The 18,769-nt window shown below is 38.6% G+C and overlaps 3 protein-coding genes across 6 annotated transcripts in view; 2 read left to right on the forward strand and 1 right to left on the reverse strand.

The window, feature by feature from the left end:
- The window catches only part of LOC122575464, a 38,055-nt gene extending 25,106 nt beyond the window's left edge, over window positions 1-12,949 (reverse strand). Inside the window, exon 1 of one of the 3 annotated variants that reach the window (XM_043744455.1) lies at window positions 12,774-12,949. The gene's annotated coding sequence lies outside the window, so the exon portion shown is untranslated. Of the gene's footprint in view, window positions 1-330; window positions 1,173-4,948; window positions 5,054-12,773 lie in introns of those variants that run through there. The other 2 variants (XM_043744458.1, XM_043744456.1) reach the window with 2 other exon arrangements.
- LOC122575884 overlaps window positions 5,454-18,769 on the forward strand; it is a 188,253-nt gene continuing 174,937 nt past the window's right edge. The window contains exons 1-3 of the mRNA XM_043745372.1: window positions 5,454-5,576; window positions 14,067-14,177; window positions 14,732-14,850. Of these exons, the coding sequence (XP_043601307.1) occupies window positions 14,115-14,177; window positions 14,732-14,850 (182 nt within the window). The 5' untranslated portion in view covers window positions 5,454-5,576; window positions 14,067-14,114. The remainder of the gene's footprint in view (window positions 5,577-14,066; window positions 14,178-14,731; window positions 14,851-18,769) is intronic.
- LOC122575503 lies at window positions 16,437-17,492 on the forward strand. Of its 2 annotated transcripts, none has more exons than XM_043744528.1 (2): window positions 16,437-16,523; window positions 17,157-17,492. In XM_043744528.1, exons 1-2 carry the CDS (start codon window positions 16,437-16,439, stop codon window positions 17,490-17,492), a joined length of 423 nt encoding a protein of 140 aa, XP_043600463.1. The 2 variants fall into 2 exon arrangements, 1 of the variants encoding a protein (XP_043600463.1); XR_006319445.1 differs by having other exon boundaries at window positions 16,497-16,807; window positions 17,157-17,267.

Here is an 18,769-nt window from a genome sequence, read left to right on the forward strand (position 1 = left end):
GCCGTGCAACCAGCACCGAGCAGACCGAAGAGAAGAGGGCAACGACACCGCATCGCGGGTCGGTGGGCTTCGACACATTTACCGAAAACTACATCGTCACCACCGTCACCGCCACCGATGCCGCCGTTCGGATTCTCCGAATCTCTCGATAATTGATCGATCGATCGACACCTGACCGTCTGTCGTACGATAGATGGAATTCCAACGTACCCCTTTAACATACTATTACTTACTAAAGCGCTATTTCAAGATTTAACGAATCAAACGAAACAACTCACGTTGGTTTACGACGGTCGACGATGTTTCGAAAAACCAGTAAAGGTGTCTTACCTTTCAAAGTAGTCTTTGATCGTCCCTTCGGAATTAAGAATCTCTGGTGATCCGAGTTCACGCTTTTTCGTTAGGTTTATAGGCTCTCGTAAGTTTGGCGCGAGAAGGAACGCTAGAAACCAGGGTGCTGGGATTATCATTATTTAGGGAGACGTCGGGTGGTCATTCTCGATCGTTGGCCTCTTTGGGGCACGGCCATTTCGTAGCCGGGCCGCGTTTTCCATCTCCCACCCTCCTCATCTTTGCCGCTATCGCGCCACCTCATCCTTCTCATCCTCTTCCTCCTTCGCTCTTACCCTTCTCTTCTTTCTCCTGTTCGTCTTCTCCCGTAGTCTTATACGTACATGCTTCGCCCTTTTTCTTCCTTTCGTTCATACCTTTTCTCTTTCTTCGACTAGGGCAGCTCCGGGAACAGTGATATCTCGAGAACGATCTGCGATGTGACCCTTTCCTCGTTGCGTTCCACGCTCGGGAAGTCGCGATGACTATTTGCGAGGATATATCGACTGCGATCCCACATCGTTAATCGAATCGTCATCCTCGACGTTTACAGAACCTATTACTCGTTTCACATTCTACCGTTTGATCGACCATGATTTTCAATCTTCCGCTTTTTTCCATCGCGAATCCACGCCGCGCAGCGCTAGATGGATAGGGTTGCGTCTCAAACTATCATCCGTCATTTTTCTTCCAGTCGTTATCGGTTCGCTTTTTCTCCTTATCAATATTCCTTCTATTCGTTTATTTTCGTTCTTCCAGTTGCGGCTTCTCTCCTTCTTCGCGCTTCGTATGCGTTCGATATCCAAACGACATCCCCCATCGATCATTCTCTCTTTTCCTGATTTCCGTGTAACTCGGCTAACCGTTAATCGTGACACATTCTTCACGATAAAAATTGTCGAACCAAGTAAATATGATAATTAATTCAAACGATTAATTCGACGCCGATAAATATTCATCGGTCAGTTGCGACGAGCTAGCGCGTGTTACGTGTTTCACCCTTCGTCGGTGATTTTCAGCGCGACTCGCGAGAAACAGCTTTGGAGAGCTACGTCGATGGGCGAGTACGGGCAACGTTCGACGAAAAAAGAAACATTTTCCGTTTTCAAGATCGCGCTAAAAACCCGATGCAGTCTCTAGCGCGCGTTCTGAGAAGGATCGGGGTCGCGGGACGTCGGCACAAGCGTTCATGTACGCGAGAAGATGCGACGCAAGGCGGGGCGAAGTGCGATGGACGATCCGATCCGATCCAAGGCGAGGCCAGGCGAGACAAGACGAGACGAAGATCAACCGAGGCGTCGTCGCCGTGCGCTTAACTCCCCTATAAGGCAGTTCTTCTCTCTTTGCTACCTCTAGTCACCGTTGTCTCCAGGAGTACGATGCCTATAGCGAGGTGTCCCGAACGCGCGCCACGTGATCGCGCATCATCGATTCTCAACGCCTCGAATTTGCTTATTCTCTTATAACTGGGTTTGTGTTTTCGACAAAATCTTCGTATAAGTACGAATTTTTTGATAAGACTCGCTTCGATTCCGATCGATATATTCCAATGTGAAACGTATCGAATAAAAATCTAATTCATGGCTCGTTGCATTATTTTATATTTATGTACCTATTTATATTCTGTTACATGTATCTACAATCTGAATTTGATTTATCGCAAATAAAATGACACAACGTTCGCATAAGCACAATCGTTTGAATCCATACGCGAAGGTTATTTATTTCCGCGGTTCACAAATTTGTATCATTAACTATCATCTCCTTTCTCTATCATTTTACGAATGAACGTTCTATATTCGTTTGCTTTTAATTATTGTTTTTTTATTCGATTCTTTTTACCTTCTTTCCACGATTATATAACTCGCGTACGATTAACTTGTAGACGTGAATTATACAAACTTATATTTTCTACAGTCTCGTTCTACGTATCGAATATCAATATATGGAAAGAAAGCTGTCTTTTTAAGTATTTTCAAGTAGAGGCGGTATAATAGAGTATAAGTATTGGTAATAGTAATGAAATTTGAATAATTGTGGGGTTTATGTAAAAAAATTTGAAGCATCTTTTCAAGCCCAAGTAAATGTACAATTTAAGCGAAGATTCACATTTCTGAAAACATATTCCATAGATAAGGCTGATAATTCATGAATTTTTGTTTGAATGCTAAGAAAGAGCAAAATGTTCCTTTTAAGTAAATATCTCAGGAACGAGGTTTTCCTTGCGGACAGAAAGTAGAAGTTGAATTCAATTGCTTCGAAGACCGTAATCAACTCAAGCAGTATTCCTTACATGTCACGTATGCAGTAAAACTATATACCACGAGTAATAGAATATTTCGTTATCATTGAAAATAATATCCGCATAGAATATAAGAAAATAATAGCCACTGATGCAAGTACATAATTTAACAGATATACGTACATACGGGTATGCATTACATGAATTCCCTGTAATAAATTCGTGTACGCCAATCATTGATATCCCATCCTCCAGGGGAGTTTAAATTTCACCAGGAAAGTAGGAGTAACTAAAGAAATGACAAGATTTATGCGAATTTCTCAGAGGCGAAATTAATCGACTCCGCTTTTCGCAAAATTATCAATTCCGCATTATGTTTGTCATTGTCGTTTTTTGTATGCATTTTAATTTACGATATCGATCGGCACAGCTTTTCAGCGATTTCATAAATACATATTTATTTTGAGTTTTTCTTAGAGACCGAAAGAGTCGTAGCCGATGTATCGTTTTGTTGTCGACTTCTCGGGAAAGTTCTCACGCACGAGGACGGACTCTTTGGCAGCGAGCCGCGATCAAACCTATTCATTGATCCTTGAAACGCGCCAGTAGCCAGAGAGCAGCACAGTTTGGTCGCACGTGATACGTGAGATGCATTTTCGACTAGTCGTCGTTGCGAAACAGAGCCGCCGACGCCGCTGACCAATAGCTCGTCCCCATGTACCGATGAATTCTCTTTGGTCGCAATACGCATATTAATGAATTGGCACGAAAGGTGACCGTAGTTGAATCACGGCTCGTTCGATCGTCGTTTAGACGGTGTCACGTTGTGTACGCTAATTACTTCTCGGTAACTACTTCCTTGCAAGCTGCCTCGCGTGATTACGCTTGTCCGCTTCAGAGAAACGTCCGGCCCATTAGAATCGTTTTATTCGCTCGAGTCAAGCGAGCCGCAATCGTGTTACTAGTCGATCGTCGACAACGCAAACCCATCGAGACGTCTTCAGGTATCTGAAACTCGCGCGGTCAACTAGCAACCGGAATTTCTTTCGTCTTTTTTACATCATGCAAGAAACGTACAGTAACCTATTGTTCGAGCTACACTTCGGCCACGAACATGCTACGGGAAGTCGATGACGTTTCTTGCGCGCACTTGCGTAGAACTCCTCTTTTTAACCTTGCCGCGATCCTCGAACTTTCATCGTTCTTATCTTAATAAACAACGAGAATCTGCAATGTTTTTAGAAGACTTTAGATTCCTTATTTTCACGATGATCGGATAACGTATTCGTGATTCGCCGAGTTTTATTATAATGTTATTGGTACGTTGCACTTTGGTTTGTCGAATAACGCCCTGGTACCGTGTACTCATGCCCAATAACTTATAAATGGTTAATTCATAGATCTTTCGAAAAGGACTAAAATCGCGTTCCCAATCCGTTTGTAAAGCACGCGTTGTGTGTCATTAGTTCATACATTGGAATTCAACGACAGCAGATGATAACGACTTTGTATCCTATGTAGAGCGATCATAGGTATCGAATCGAGGGATTTGACCGAGTCTCGCAATTATTCAAGCGTGAAGTAGAATAGATTTCGGCAGACACGAAACCTTTGCACAGTCAACGTTAACCATGACTCATTCGTCTATGCTATAGAAATCATAGGTACAGGCTCTCGAAATTGCCGCTGCGGGCAATTTAACAAAACGTAACTAACAGTGGACAAAAAATTGCGCGGCGTCTATATCACGCGGACGGAGAATCGATCAAACTGATCGTTTTCGCGAGGCTGTTTTATGTATGTATAATTTTTCGTAAAAACCGATATACGTTAATCTATTATATTTTCAAACAGCTAGCGCTTCGACTAATCTTAGAAATGCATTTCAATACGTATTACGTGTAACACGTAACTTGTAATTTCTATATACATTTTCGGATTGGTTTCAAATTTGCTACTGTAATCACGATAATCGTGTCTCATCACAGTGTTAGCGAGATTTCAAGAAGCTTCGTATAATGCACATAATATATTTCTAAAAAAATTTCTATAGTAAGTGTTGGAGTACTTTCGTGAGCGAGCACTGTACGAGAAGTTAATCTTACGCGAAGATCACATTTTCAAGCAAAACCATGGCAACGCCGATACTTTACAATTCCATTTTCGATAAATTGGTTTTCTCGCGCAGAAGGATATCGAGTGCAGAAATAGACGAGAGTATGTAGTCTCGATATCCTGTTTCTCGTAGCTTGAGTTACCAGATACCTTTTGCGCCTCGGGTGACATATAGCTATATAAGTGGTACACAGGTACCACTAAACTTCGGCCAGGATTCAAACCGGCCAGGTTTCTGACCAAGACCTCGCGGTAACTTACGGCTACGTGCTTTCCATGTATAGGCGTGGAGTGCTCGTTTTCAGGTCAAAAGTTTGAAAGTGGTGCACACGTCGCGGATTCAGCTACTAACGCGAACCACGTTGGATGCCGAGTTCACGAGGCATCGGGCCGACGACTCTTGAGACATTCAAACTGCGTTGTACACGGACGTGTCTGCACGCGAGTTGCATTCGAGATAGTCATGCTTCGAGCTAGTTTCTAGGCGGATCAAAACCGTGATATACGTCTCGTCTACGATTTAGCACGGAACTCACTGCTTATTGGCGCGGATCATGCAGTTTTCTAGATGAATGGCGCAGGTAAGAGAGAGAAAGACAGAGAAAAGAAGGAGGCTGAAAATTACTTTCGCACGATTTCCCCTCGGGTCCAAGGACGATCGATGTCAAGGTCGTACACTCGCGAATCTTGAGCCAAGTGGAAGAAGACACCCATCGGCGCAACGAATAAGGCAATCGCGAGATGCTCACCGGAATAAACTCTCTTCAACTCTGTGTCGTACATGGAGCGATGGGGACATGGCAACGTGCTTTTACGATAATTCAAGAAACACTTTTCAATCTCTTGATATTCTCACTTTCAGCGATTCTTCTCGTATCCGTTGATCCAGGTACAGATAACGTGTTTGTCAATTAGCAACGTGGTTCTCTTTGTTATTTTACGAGACGCGTATGAATAATTCAATCTGGAAGTCAATGTAGACATTTTCAGACAGAGTTAACTTGCTACGTAGCAGTAATTCTCTCACTGATTTGATTCGAGAATTTGTAATCAATTTATCAGGCAGTAAACTTTAATGCACGACTGTGAAATATTAGGACAAACGAAGTATTTCGTTTACAAGTTTTCAGATATCTGTGGCTTGTATAACAGTATAAGATCCGGTTTCACAGGTTCGCACGAGGTCGTTTTGCATGAATGTTTCTAATTTATTCTTGAAAAAAACACACCTATATTCTTATATTTAAGTACATATTTCTAAATTTCAATCACAATAGTAAAGCGGATAGAATAGTAAATTTCCGATAGAAAACGATGTAAATGTGCGATGTACGTACTTTAAGGATCAGCGATTTTTATTCGGGTCGATTTTATTACTTGACTCCGTTGCGAGTGGACGACTTTATTTAGCACTTTCCATTAGTTAGCAACCATAATCTTTCCCATCGCGCTCATCTAAAATTCCACGATCTCTATGCACCGGTGATCGTAATGCCTCCACCGAAATCAGAAATCAGGAACAACCGGATGTAGAAGTATTTTATACGTGTCGTGCACTTGGCAGGTATGTATGTAGAACGAAGTGGAGTAAATCGGGCGCATTGCCACGAATAATATGACCCTGACTACGCATTAAAATTCGCGTCCATTTTCTGGCTCCCATGCGCGTGTGCTATTCAGTTTCGGCGTTAATAGAGAAATTATGGAGAATTGATGGCAGGTTTTTTTTTGCTTCGACATTTATAAACTGGTATTCGGATTTGCTTATCGAGCCATATAGACGGTAATTTCCTACGATAATTTCCTACGGTAATTTCCTAGCTTGCGTCTAGCATTTCTAATGCGAAGGAATTTAATTTATTCTGGCGTGTGAAAGACGTAGCTGGAAGGGATCGAGGTTTAAGATTGTATAGAAAAGTAATTGCAAGCGAGCTACGTCTTTAGTGGGATATTAACGCGATTGATGATTCTGAAACGATCTTTTATACATGCGGAATCGCTCTTGACCCACTCTCTCTGGTATGTAATAATGGCTAGTAAATTTATGACTATAACGCGAAGCCGGATATTCGGCTTTTCGCCTTCTACATGCTCAATGAGAACTGCGGAAGCAATATTTTCTCGTTGTTAGTTCTGACTCTTTTGCGACATTCGCAGTGGCTACAAAGAGCATTGACACTCTATTTTCCAATGAAGGGGTTTTTTATGAAATACTTAAGAAGCGTTCGGCGCTACAATAAATACAATGGTGTCTCAATATTTTTTGCAGTCACTGTATATTATCTACTTCTTTCTTTCATTTTTGTTACAATTCCACTAGCCTATGTAATTCGTTACTATTGTCGAGTGCGGACTTGTACATCGTTTGCACAAATATTTTTCAAAGTTCCTCATTCCATTACTCCAGTTGCTTCCATATATTTCCGTCTATCTCTTACCTGCTGCTATCTTAAGTAGCTACTATCTGAAAGATCATTTGTTGGCGGGAACTACCAATAAACGTGAACGCGTGCCACGATCATGTCGAAGATTAAGAGTCCTTCTTGCAGACTCTGGCTCAGCATTCTGAATCGGTTAGTCAGTACTCACTATGCACGAGCCGAACGTAGAAAACATTTATTGTCTGCAAATCGTTTCGTTGTAAGGTTGAATTAGCCATTTTAAAGCGGCAGTCTGTTATTGAAGTATGCGAGAATGGGGGACCAAGAAGGAAGAAAAGGATGAATTGACGCTCGCAAACACGTCGTCGTCTGAGTGGTAGCCTATTATTTGTGTAGCTCGCGAGTTAGCTTCGTCCATTACTTCGCATTAACAGAGTGGTCTGTTTCTTCTTCATTTCCTTTGCACTCTTCTTCGTTCTCTCTCTTATGTCGTTTCTCATCTCGCAGACACGTTGCAGGTAGGCTTGTCCCACGATGCAAAAAATGCTTTGTCGAATTCACTCCAGATTCATCATTCTGCTGTGACTCGAACACGCAATTTGGATATTACCGGTTACACTTTAAGCTCTTTTTTCGACGCACGTGTCTTCAAAGTGCGCGGGAACAGCTAATCGCATAAACGCTTATGGTGATTAAGCATGTCGGGCTTATAGCTGTTGTTGTTAACGTACGGTGCAACTTAAATGCTATTTTAAGAGGAACTTTCCAGTCGGCTACATAGTATTAACAATTTCCTTCCGATTTATTTAATTTACATTTTATTTGTCTAATCACTGACACAATAGTAAAATAGTATTTACAGTACTAATAGATAGTTTTATCATAACATACGAGGAATGATTTTCTTTCACTACTACACTTTACCGTTACCATTATGACAATTATGCAATATATATTTTTCTAAATTTGTCGTTTGAATCATTTAAGTCATTCATTTGTTAAATTATGTTCAACAATTGCTGTAATTGTAATTAGCCTTTCGCGGGAAAAGAATTTTACGGGGCACGATGTTTTAGAATCATAAAACCGAGATAAGTTAATTTCGCGTCATTAATGCAACTGACGTTAAAAGCAATAGTACCATTCGATAAGCTAAAATCGTAAAAGAATCTCATCCATATTCATTTATCAGTTTCAACAAGAAACAACCTATTATTTCATAAACGTACAATCGGTAAATAAAACATCAACGCGAGAAAAGGTATTTACTCGATGCATGCGTAAATAACGCGACCGATAGCGCGCGAGTGGTTCAACAATATCTTCTTCGGTCATGTAATAGTCTGTATCGGTTTTACCGGCACAATCGAGACCCGCATAGATTCTATTCCGGTAGGACGGACGGGTAAAGGCTATAAAACATATCGATGCTTAATCCTGTCAGACGCCTCGGGTGTCAGCGTGACAACGCAAATAGCGCGCAACCCGGCCAGTATAAACTTGAAAACTATAGCTGTGGCGGATACGTATTCAGGTGAGTTTCAGCACCGTTTCAAAGATTTCTACATCGCCTCGGTGAATTTATCGATGATGGTCGCGCGTGATTCGATCCAGCTGGTTAGCACTGTTAGCAGGATATCTCGATTACGGGGAACGAGTTTAGATCCGCGATAGCGGCGAGCTAATTATACGTTGATACGCGCGCGTACACGCATCAGAAAGACCGCTAAGAAGCACGTGCCGGCTGTCTCCGGCGGCTGCAATCTTCCGCGCGGCCGATAGGTATGCCTATTTACCGAGTAGTTGAAATGCGATGGTAATAGCGTGACAGCAAGTGAGACGAATGTTAGGCATGACGTCGCACGTGCGCGTCAGCGTTATCCACTGAACCCGCCGTAGGCGTACCTGGTATCCGCGCCATGGACGTGCCATTAATTAGGTACATCGGGCATCGGGGAGGCCTTTAACGGTATACAGAGAGACACGTCGCCATTAACGCAAACGCCCCGACGATTCGACGCCGATCGCTCGTTAACGGAGAAGGGGCCTAGGAGACTATGAGATCGCGAGAGGTCACGCCTCACGACACGTGGGAAAAAAGACGGCCTCGCTGTCTCGGTAAATATAGGCGCAGCCCGGCGTAGCCGCGGTAAAAATTGCCAGACGGGGCATGTTCCGAATAACAGTAAAAGAGCGGTTTATTTGCATTTCGCTTGTAAATCACCTGGCCGGCTTCTCTTCGCCCAGCGCCAATTCACCATTCCGAGCTTGATTTTGACACTTTCAGATACAGGTACTGTTCCTGTGACCATGCTTCTTGGAAACATATCGTCGCCAGTGTTTCGCTTCGATAGCAAGAATGAAATTAAATGTACGATTGCTCGGCATCCTGTACCTTTACCAAGCGCCTTTACGAATTTTTTCTCTTTCGTTGAGAATATTAATCACTATGACCTATTTTTTTGATATAATTTCTTTTTATGTTCGATTTTTGATATAATTTGTTACTCGAAGAATAAAAATATATATAAAAAGATAGTCGGTAATTTGATACGAATTATTTGTTCGTAACCCCGTTATCGTTCTGTATCCATTGTTTGATAAGAATTCAGTAAGCAAATACCAAGGAACACGCAGTCTCTCAAGTGTCTTTACGATTGTACATATGGTTGCCGATTCAACTTCGCTTCGATCTGAAAGACAGCAATAATTTCTTTGGCCAGTAACCTGGTTGCTACCGTCCAATTCCGAGAATCGTGGATCAATCGGATTTCTAACCAATTGGTTTGACGATCGTAAGTCGTGCATGGTATCGTCGCCGGATCTCGACATGCGCTTAGCGTTCTCTTCCTAGGGAAAGGGGGACGCGGCAGGGAATGGAAAACGGAATTCCTCGTAAAGACAGCGGTTAAAATTATAACCATTTAACGACTGTGAGAACAGAGCGTAGAACGTCGATGCGTACCGAGAGCATTGAAAGAACGTATCGGGAGATAAAGAGTCGCGGACAGAAGGGGACGAAGATAGACCTCTCTTGTCCGTGGCATTGTGCGTCCGGTGGCTGTCCAGAGCTACGTTTCTTGCTCAAAGTAGCAACACGCAGGAGCCACGCTGCTTCTTGGAGGCCGCTCGGCTCTCCTTGCTGCGCGCGCGCGACGCTCGCACCTGCCAACTAACTAGTCGAACCTGATTAAACTCTGCCCTGTGTGTCGTATGACATGCCCCTGTACTCCCCTTGCCTTAACCATCTCCACCTCCACTTTCTACTTCCCGTTACCCCCTTCTCTCTCAGTACCTTCAGTCATGTCCTCACCTCTTTCCCTGTTCTCCTTGCCTGCATTCGTTCTATGATTAAGGCTCTCCTTCTCTTATTCCCCCGTCTCTATTCCCTTTTCTTACCGTTCCTTCTTCTCTCATTCGTATCTCTCCCGTTCTCTCTCTTTCCGTCACGATCCCCTTTTTTCTCTCTACTTGGTTCGCTTCGATCGATCTCGTACCGTTCGGTAAGACGGGAGAAGAATTACAGGATCACCGATACCATATCTGATCTGCGCGCGATCTCCTCGCCGAGAAATACGTCCGAGTTGGCCAAATGCCTCTTCCCGATTCGTTACACCGTGAGATGGTTTACTCGAGATTAGGAAGCGCTACCTTTTCCTATGGAATTGCAAAGGACCGCCTTTCAGGGATCCTGCTTTCTTTGTTACTGCCACTTTTCCATTTGCTCGTCCAAGTCGATCTCGATCATTCCAGATGATCCGTGATGTCGCGACAGACGAAGTTAGGTTTAGCTACTTTCATAACATACCATTCAAATTTCTCTATTTTGGATTCAGTTAACCGGATATGCGATGCCACGAACACGTTTAGTAACGCTTTCGAATCTTTCTTCTTTCGAATTTTAGAAAGAAATTCTTATACATTCGAAATAACGCGGAATATATTTTTGTCTGTTCTTGTTAAATTTGGTTTACAGGGTTATTTCTCGGATTTATTCGAAATTATTAATCCTGCTTCGTGCATTCTAAACATCTAATTGAAAGATTCTTTTAAATGAAGTTTTGAAAGATAAGATTACTATTGTGATGCTAGAGATAGGATATAATGGAGTACTTCAGAAATCAGAGAGTCCCTTGGTAAATAGTAAAACGTGATTCATGGATGGGTCGGACATTCGACCAATCCCTGACGTTTGTTTCGAATAATTTGATTAGACGATTAGCCGCGCCCGACATTCGGTTCAGTTTGATTAGACTCGACACGACGCACGTCGTAACGAACTCGACGAAGCGGCGCTCGATACAAATGAGAATTACGCAAATTCACCGGTGCAAATTATCGAAACTTCAATAGTAATTTTTAAAGCCCGTCGTTTGAACGTTAGTTTACAAGTTGTATGTACAGTTCGAATTAAAAAAACAATTTTACCGTCTATGAATCTTGTTTTACAAAACTTAAAAAAGGAACATGACAATCAGATTAGTTAGAATTGGAAGTAATTCATTACTGCAAACACGTAATATGTATAAATGTGTGTAATACGTTAGATTTTAAAAGTAGTAGTTAGATTAAAAAATTTAATTTAAGAAAATAATTTAAAAAAATTATAATTTCTGCATAAATGCATGAAAGCCTTAGTTTAAATATAAGTGTGATTTAAATCAATCAGAAATATTTCTTTAACATCTTAGTTGTCTAGTCCGAATAGGAAACGAAATTAATTCACTAATACATATGAGAAATGTTTTTAGTTTGCCCTTATGAATATCTATCGCAAATTCGATGGCGGTGGACTTGTACTCCTTTCTTGTATGACCTCTGCATTGTTTGTGAACTCGCTACTGCATGTGACATTTTACTTGGAAATAAGAATGAATGAAAAACTTCTCTTCCGGGAGTAGTTATGCTCTTTTGCTTTAACAGTATCGAATGCACGCGACACGGTCCTCGATGAACCGTGGGACTCGGTCACTGCATAACATTGTCGCTACACGCTACGCGTATACGTACGTAAAAAAGTAATCGTTCAAGAGAAAACATTAACATACATATTCTTAATATATTCAGTCCTACCTTGTACAGAATACATTTCAGCCACACTCTGTGAACCTTCGCAGCGATATGCATACGTAATTTGTATCTACGCAATTACTCCTATTTACGTGTAACTTGAATTGTGAAAAATTCCATTCCTTTGTTCTATGTTTATGGCCTTTTGCTCTTTTTTCTATTTATACTTAACGTTCCTCCACGAATAGGAAAAACCGTTTTAACTAACGTATAAAGAGGCTTTTGCATACCAAATTTGTTACTAAACTTGTTATTAGCTTAGTGAAAGTATTAACGACGATTATCAAGTACGAAATAAATTTTAGGTTAATATATTATTCGTTCACTTACGGAATGTAATTTTAATTAAGAAATTCTTGTGTAGTTTGTTAATAACGTCACTCAATACTCCATTGAAAAATGCCGATAGTACTTTCGTTGTTTTATAACAACAAGCAAACCGTAAACATGAATATTCGTAACATAATTCATAATGTAATCATAATATAAATTCATAATATAATTGTGAATCATTATCGAAAACAAAAGATTTCACGGAACGTGTGTTTAAAATCAAATTTCCCTTACGAACTACACATTTGGAAAACGTTTTAAAAGTGGAAGAAAATAAATGTTTATCGGGGTAGAAAGCGTACCTGTGATGCCATGATCGAGTGAAACGTAATTCGAATCGCTTGAAATTGTATTAACGAAAGTTGACTGGAAGCTGGAACCGGAAGGGAAAACTATGCTGTATCTTATTAGTCGCACTTCACCATAACTAATTAAGGGGCGTTTTTAATTTAATTTCGATTATGTTCACTCCTGCGGAAATTAGTACGAATTATACAAGCAGCGCCGCATGGCACAAAATCGTCGAACTAATGATTTACCCGGAAGAACTTGTTGCGCATTTCGTGAGATGGCGCGCTGTGGCACTTGTTAAACAACGATAGAAGGTATCTTATTAATGGCACAGACGAGGTACACAGTATATCTGACACGCAATATATTTACATATATATTGTTAGACAGTGATGCAAAGCTAAAAATAATTAAAGAATGAAATTATAACAGCTAAACAATATGTAAAATTTATAAACGAAGTTGACTATCAATAGATATATAATATTATTTCGCGAGTGTGTATTTTCTATTAATTTTTAATTTTAAAATAAATGTTTTTTGAATTGTTATTAATCTATATTTTATAGTAATTTGTAAATTTTCTCGATTTATTCTAAGCAGATATTACATACATATATTATAGATATTACTTTAATTCGTTTATTCTCTTAATTATTTATATTATTGTATTTATTAAAGAGGAACATTATGTCCACTACATTTAATTATAGCAATAATAATAAAAGAAGACTAGTGACGAACAAAATGTGATTAATATTAACAGCGTAGAAGAGGTATCAAACCTTGAAAAATCTTTATAATTATCTGCTTTGAAATTGTTACAGTTTGATGACCACCACGAATTTTTCGATATATAATATTTCAATTTTGCGCGCGCCTTTATATGAAGGAGAAGCCATTTCATTCCAGCCAATCAAGAGTCACTTAAATGAAGTTTTGGCGCGCACCGTCATAGTACGGGTGAAAATCGTGGTATCAATATGCGTCGTTCTTTGAAGGGTGTGATTTCAACTATATAGGGTTTTTATTAGTATTATATTGTCTTTAATCGAGTATTATCAGGTTCGTTTAACTAATATTTTCTTATTTATTATTTCGTTAGGTACTGTTAAAGTGAAATTCTATAGTTTTTTCAATTTTCTCTGTTCATTCGTCGTCGATCGGTTGAGTATCAGTGTTACGTTGTATTACGTTGTATTACGTGCTTTTGAGAGAGGATTTGAATTTGATTCTTATTCCATTTTGACACAATTGACTCAGTTTTATATATTAATTCCAAATTTTGGTTATGATTTGTGCAGATGGACATTAGAGATGCGTAGACGAAGACAATTAATGGTGACAATTCGATGACATTTCATGCAAAACGATTTGGAAACGTTGGATTTACTTTAACGAAGATGGAGGTACATGTACGTATTGTTTTTTGATTCACTTGTAATATAATAGACATCCATTTAATATGTAATATTATTAAATTATACATATGTAAATGTATAGTCTATTAACAATCAATGATATATATTCATTCAATTTTTATTATATTTATTCAAGAAATTTGAATAACCTTCATATTTCAATCATGAATTCTCGGTATTAATATCGCCATTAAACTTGTATGAACAATTTTTATTATTTTTGAGATAGAGTTGTACGATATGCTGAGGAACGTTTTAGTTCAAGGATATATTGTTGCTGTCTATTATTACAAAGAGTTTTTTTGAACAAACTATCGATAAAGTAAAGAAGAGAAATATGTAAAATTTTCTTCTTCTTTTTTCTCTCTTCTCTACCCCTTTTTACTAATACAATTTTACTTTCAGAAAATGTAAGTATTTTGGTAAACTGTACCTTAATTAATTTTACTTCTCACGTACTTTAATTATTATTAATTAAGAAATAAAATTTATATTAGCATTGGTCATATCTTTAAAATTAAAGTCTAATATCACATGTCTTGTTGCAGACTTTTCACAACTTCCCATTTTCCTGTATGAGGTTTGATGGTCCCTCCTTGATGATTGTTTTGGCGATGACTTCTCCTGAATTGCTGCATCATCGATGGCAACGTCTCCGCATCTTATCGTGAGTCGCATGTCTTCATATTTCTCTGGTCATCCAATCATGTCGTAGGACAAAAGGTTCGAATCGATACGGACGACTGGTTATATTACGTAGAATTTTTTTCGAGCATAGTGACCGCGGATATTTATCATATTCGTGAGCAGTAACATTATTTTTGTGTCTTATTTATTAGTTCAGGATAGGTCTTCTTGCACACCGCGTTTTTTTATGTTAATGACATGACATTGAGGATTAAAACTTTAATATATTGTTAATCATTAGGATGAGTAATTTATTTTTTTATTTTATTTTTATAAGATACTTCTTCTACTGCGATTAGAAAGACTTGAGCTTAAATGTAAGTTTCAGCGGACAGAACAATTGCCACAGAAGAGGGCAACTACTAATGGCTTTCCATCCCCTGGATCCTCCAGAACATGGAAAGTCATTTTCGGTATTACTTTGTCACTATGCTTGTTTTTGGTAGTTGTGGTAGTAGTCTTTTTTGACCGATATCGTCGGTTCACCATCATATTGGCTAAATCGCTGATTGTTATCAGTGTCGCGAAGGAGTACTTACAGGTTGAGTTACAGTTTCAAAGTAATTTAAATTGAAATTGAATTAGAAAAATGTCAACTTTTGATTAACTTTATAGCGTTGCTATTTCTGGCTATCTAGAACAATTGAAGTAGTTATTATTGAATTTATTTTATGAATTAATATTTCGATACGTTTTTATCGCCATTGTTTCAATTACTTTTCAAGTTAATGTTGCCTTAATAAATGGTTACGTCTTTTTAGTAGTATTGCGATTATAAAGTGCCTAAATTTTTTCCACCCGCTGCAGCTAAAAAAGATGTACAGAGGTGGTTGTCAGCAGCCTTAACACGGCTGCACTGCACTTTCGTAATTAGTGTTGTGTATATTTAAACTCGAGCGCATAGATTAGTACTTATTAGCGTTGCATAAAAGAAATTCCTGCTACAGTTTCGGGAGGTTTCTATTTTGTTTAACTTTTTTCATAATTAATGTGGCAAACATACAGAACACTCTTAGCGGTTTATTCTCAGAATTTTCTATTGTGTATGTGATTACAGTAATTTAGTGTTGCGAAATGCAAAAGATATTCCACTCTCGGTTTATGTCTTGATGCTTTCGTGACTATTTCCTTTTTCTCGACTCTCGTTATTGATATAACACTCATTCTGATAAGTCTCTTCGATTTAAATAGAATATAAGTATCACTTAAAACATCTTATAAGATTATGAAGTTTTAAACAACAATAATATTTATCACATCTTAATTTTGTTACTACGTTTGCTCTTCTTCAGCCATAGAATTATTATATGTCTTCTAACAATACTGTCGATCCTTTTAGAATCATTCTTACACCAACCATTCTTACAACCTTGTAGTTATTACGTTCTGAGAAGACGAGTTTCACTTTCTTTCTCGACGTCCTTTGTTTCGCGAGACGCGACATCTTCAGTTTGTTCCAAGACATTCGTGGAAAACACGGCTTCTGTCTGGTGACACCCGGAAATTCTTAGTTAATTCTCGTGATTGTAAATCGTTCCTCATGTTAAAGATAAAGGAGATAAGAAAATGTATCGGACGGAATACGTCATACCCTGGGTTCAGATGCGAGCGAGGGAGGAGTACATTCTAAAAGCATCTAGGCAATATCCCGTGGTAAGAGAACTTTCCAAACGAATTCGGAGAGTTTAATAATTAACGTCGAGAGCGGCAGTGCTCGCTGAACGTTCTATTCCGGCGGGGTAGTTCGTTCACGCTGAAACTGAGACAAGCCCGTGAGATACGGAAAAACCATTTCCCGCCGTATTCGGAAATCTATCACTCGGGATGAAATTTTCTTTCCAACCATTCGATACTGCTGTCTCGGATGACGATGCACCGGCTTATCTTGGATTAAGTATCAAACTGTCGTCTGCTTGTTCATAGGGTGATTTTTAAATGTACGTATGAATATTCCAGGGATAAATGCAATTAAAAAATATTGAAGGAATTGTACAAATATCATAGATTATTTGTGCTTGATTCTTTAAGTAAGAAAATATTTGACAAAATCATGGAAGTTTTTATGTCTTACAAGTATAAGTGCCGCAATATGTTGTATGTTTCATGATGTATGATTCATCTTATTGTTGTCAGGCGAAAAGACATTTCAATTATAAATAAATTGGATAATTTCTTCCTTGTTTGAAAGATAAAACCTTGCTGTTCAATCCTCATATACAAAAGTATTAATACGTATTTAATACGCACACCCTGTGCGTGATTCTTTGAAGGCGCTATTGATTTCAGTTGGATCCGTTCGCTCTTCGAAATTCGATCACGTATTTTAACAACAACAAAGAAGACAGCGCAAAATCGGCGTATGAGCGTCTTCATAGCGTAGATTTCGATCTTTCCAAGCCACGATGTGATCGTACCAAGCCTAGCCTTTATTGGTTGGAAATCTCAAAGGAAAACCAAGGCCACAAGGTCCCGATGACTACTAATCTGTGGTACGGTCGACCGAACAGAGTTCAAGTCGATTTTCCTGGGACTAAATTTAATCGATCGAGCAAAATGCAAGAGTTCTACATTCGCTGTGGTTTTAGTCTAGTTAGCGGCGAGGAAAACGGATCGTCCTGTTAGAGTGAATCTGTTAGGCAAGCTTTTTTGAATGATATTTAATAAAGTGATAAAAAGATTGCATTAGAATATTTAGTAACAGAGTTCTTGAATCAACCTCTTTGTATAGTTTAGCTTTTTGCTTATACGTTTCTTACAGTTAAGTATGAAAAATTGTTTTATGAAGCTTTTCCATTTAACTGAATAAAGCGGCATACGAGGGAGTTTACCTTTTAGTTAAGTACTTAAAAGAAAATAATATGTATGACTGAATTATTTGTTTGTTCATGTTTCAGCCGATTATTACTCTTGACATTCTGTATTAAATCATATTCACGGCGAAATCCATGCTTGAAAGTAGATTCCAGTAATCATTAATCGACTTACATACCTTTTTCAATTCTTTATGAGTGAAATATAATAATTTATAAGGACTTTGGACTGGTAATTTTCACATACTGAGCAAAGCACAAATTCAACACGGTTCACGTATTCATCTACTACCGGGGATCAATATTGCATCGTTCAAATTTAAAATTGCTTGCTTTCCGTGAAGAATGCTTCTACGAGGTTACCATCATTTTTTGCAACGTAAATGTTTAAAATCTGGTTTCCCAGAAATTTTTTTCTTTGGCAGACAGGATGAAAATTGGGTAATTCTGCACGACGTATGAAGCCAAATTTGTTATTGGAAAGTGGTGCGCGCACGAACAATAAGGATATTAATCTTAAAAAGATCAAAGTGCTAAGAATAAAAATACATACATGTGGTTAATGTTACACGATCTCCATTAACGTTTAATTTACGTTGTACTTGGTATATTTGATATGTATGTGTTTTGTTCTTTTTTTTAATTTCTTTCTCGGGAAAGGATAATATAATTATCTGTATATATTTATGATTTAAAGAGTAAAACTGCTGCTAAATGTATTTGCGAGAGAGAATTAAGCGTTAATATTGGGCAAAAATGGGGTGAAAACTTTACGAATAAAACGTGCAAGATGTAAAATAATTCTATAATTGGATAATATTATTTTAATAAAATCTATTTTTTAAGAGATTTCGGAAGCTTGAAAGAATTGTACAGAGATAATAATAAGCAAAGATTAACACATACGTCCATTCGTTTCTATCTCTGAAAAAAATTACATTTTAATTTAATAAATTACATCGTATCTTTAGAATGGTTCTGCTTTATTCAGTTTTGAACAAATTTTCTTATTATACTGCAGATTAAACAATCTTTATATAATTTAAAAAATAATAACGAAGTGCAATTGCTCAAATTTTAATTTCGAAG

This window comes from Bombus pyrosoma, linkage group LG15, assembly GCF_014825855.1.
Source record: "Bombus pyrosoma isolate SC7728 linkage group LG15, ASM1482585v1, whole genome shotgun sequence".
Taxonomy (NCBI): domain Eukaryota; kingdom Metazoa; phylum Arthropoda; class Insecta; order Hymenoptera; family Apidae; genus Bombus; species Bombus pyrosoma.

Excerpts from the sequence above, each read along its gene's own strand:
- LOC122575503 (XM_043744528.1), top strand. The coding sequence starts at position 16,437 with ATGTATCGGACGGAATACGTCATACCCTGGGTTCAGATGCGAGCGAGG. Across the intron at positions 16,524-17,156 it reads CATCTAGGCAATATCCCGTG|TTGGATCCGTTCGCTCTTCG; the intron begins GTAAGAGAACTT and ends TATTGATTTCAG.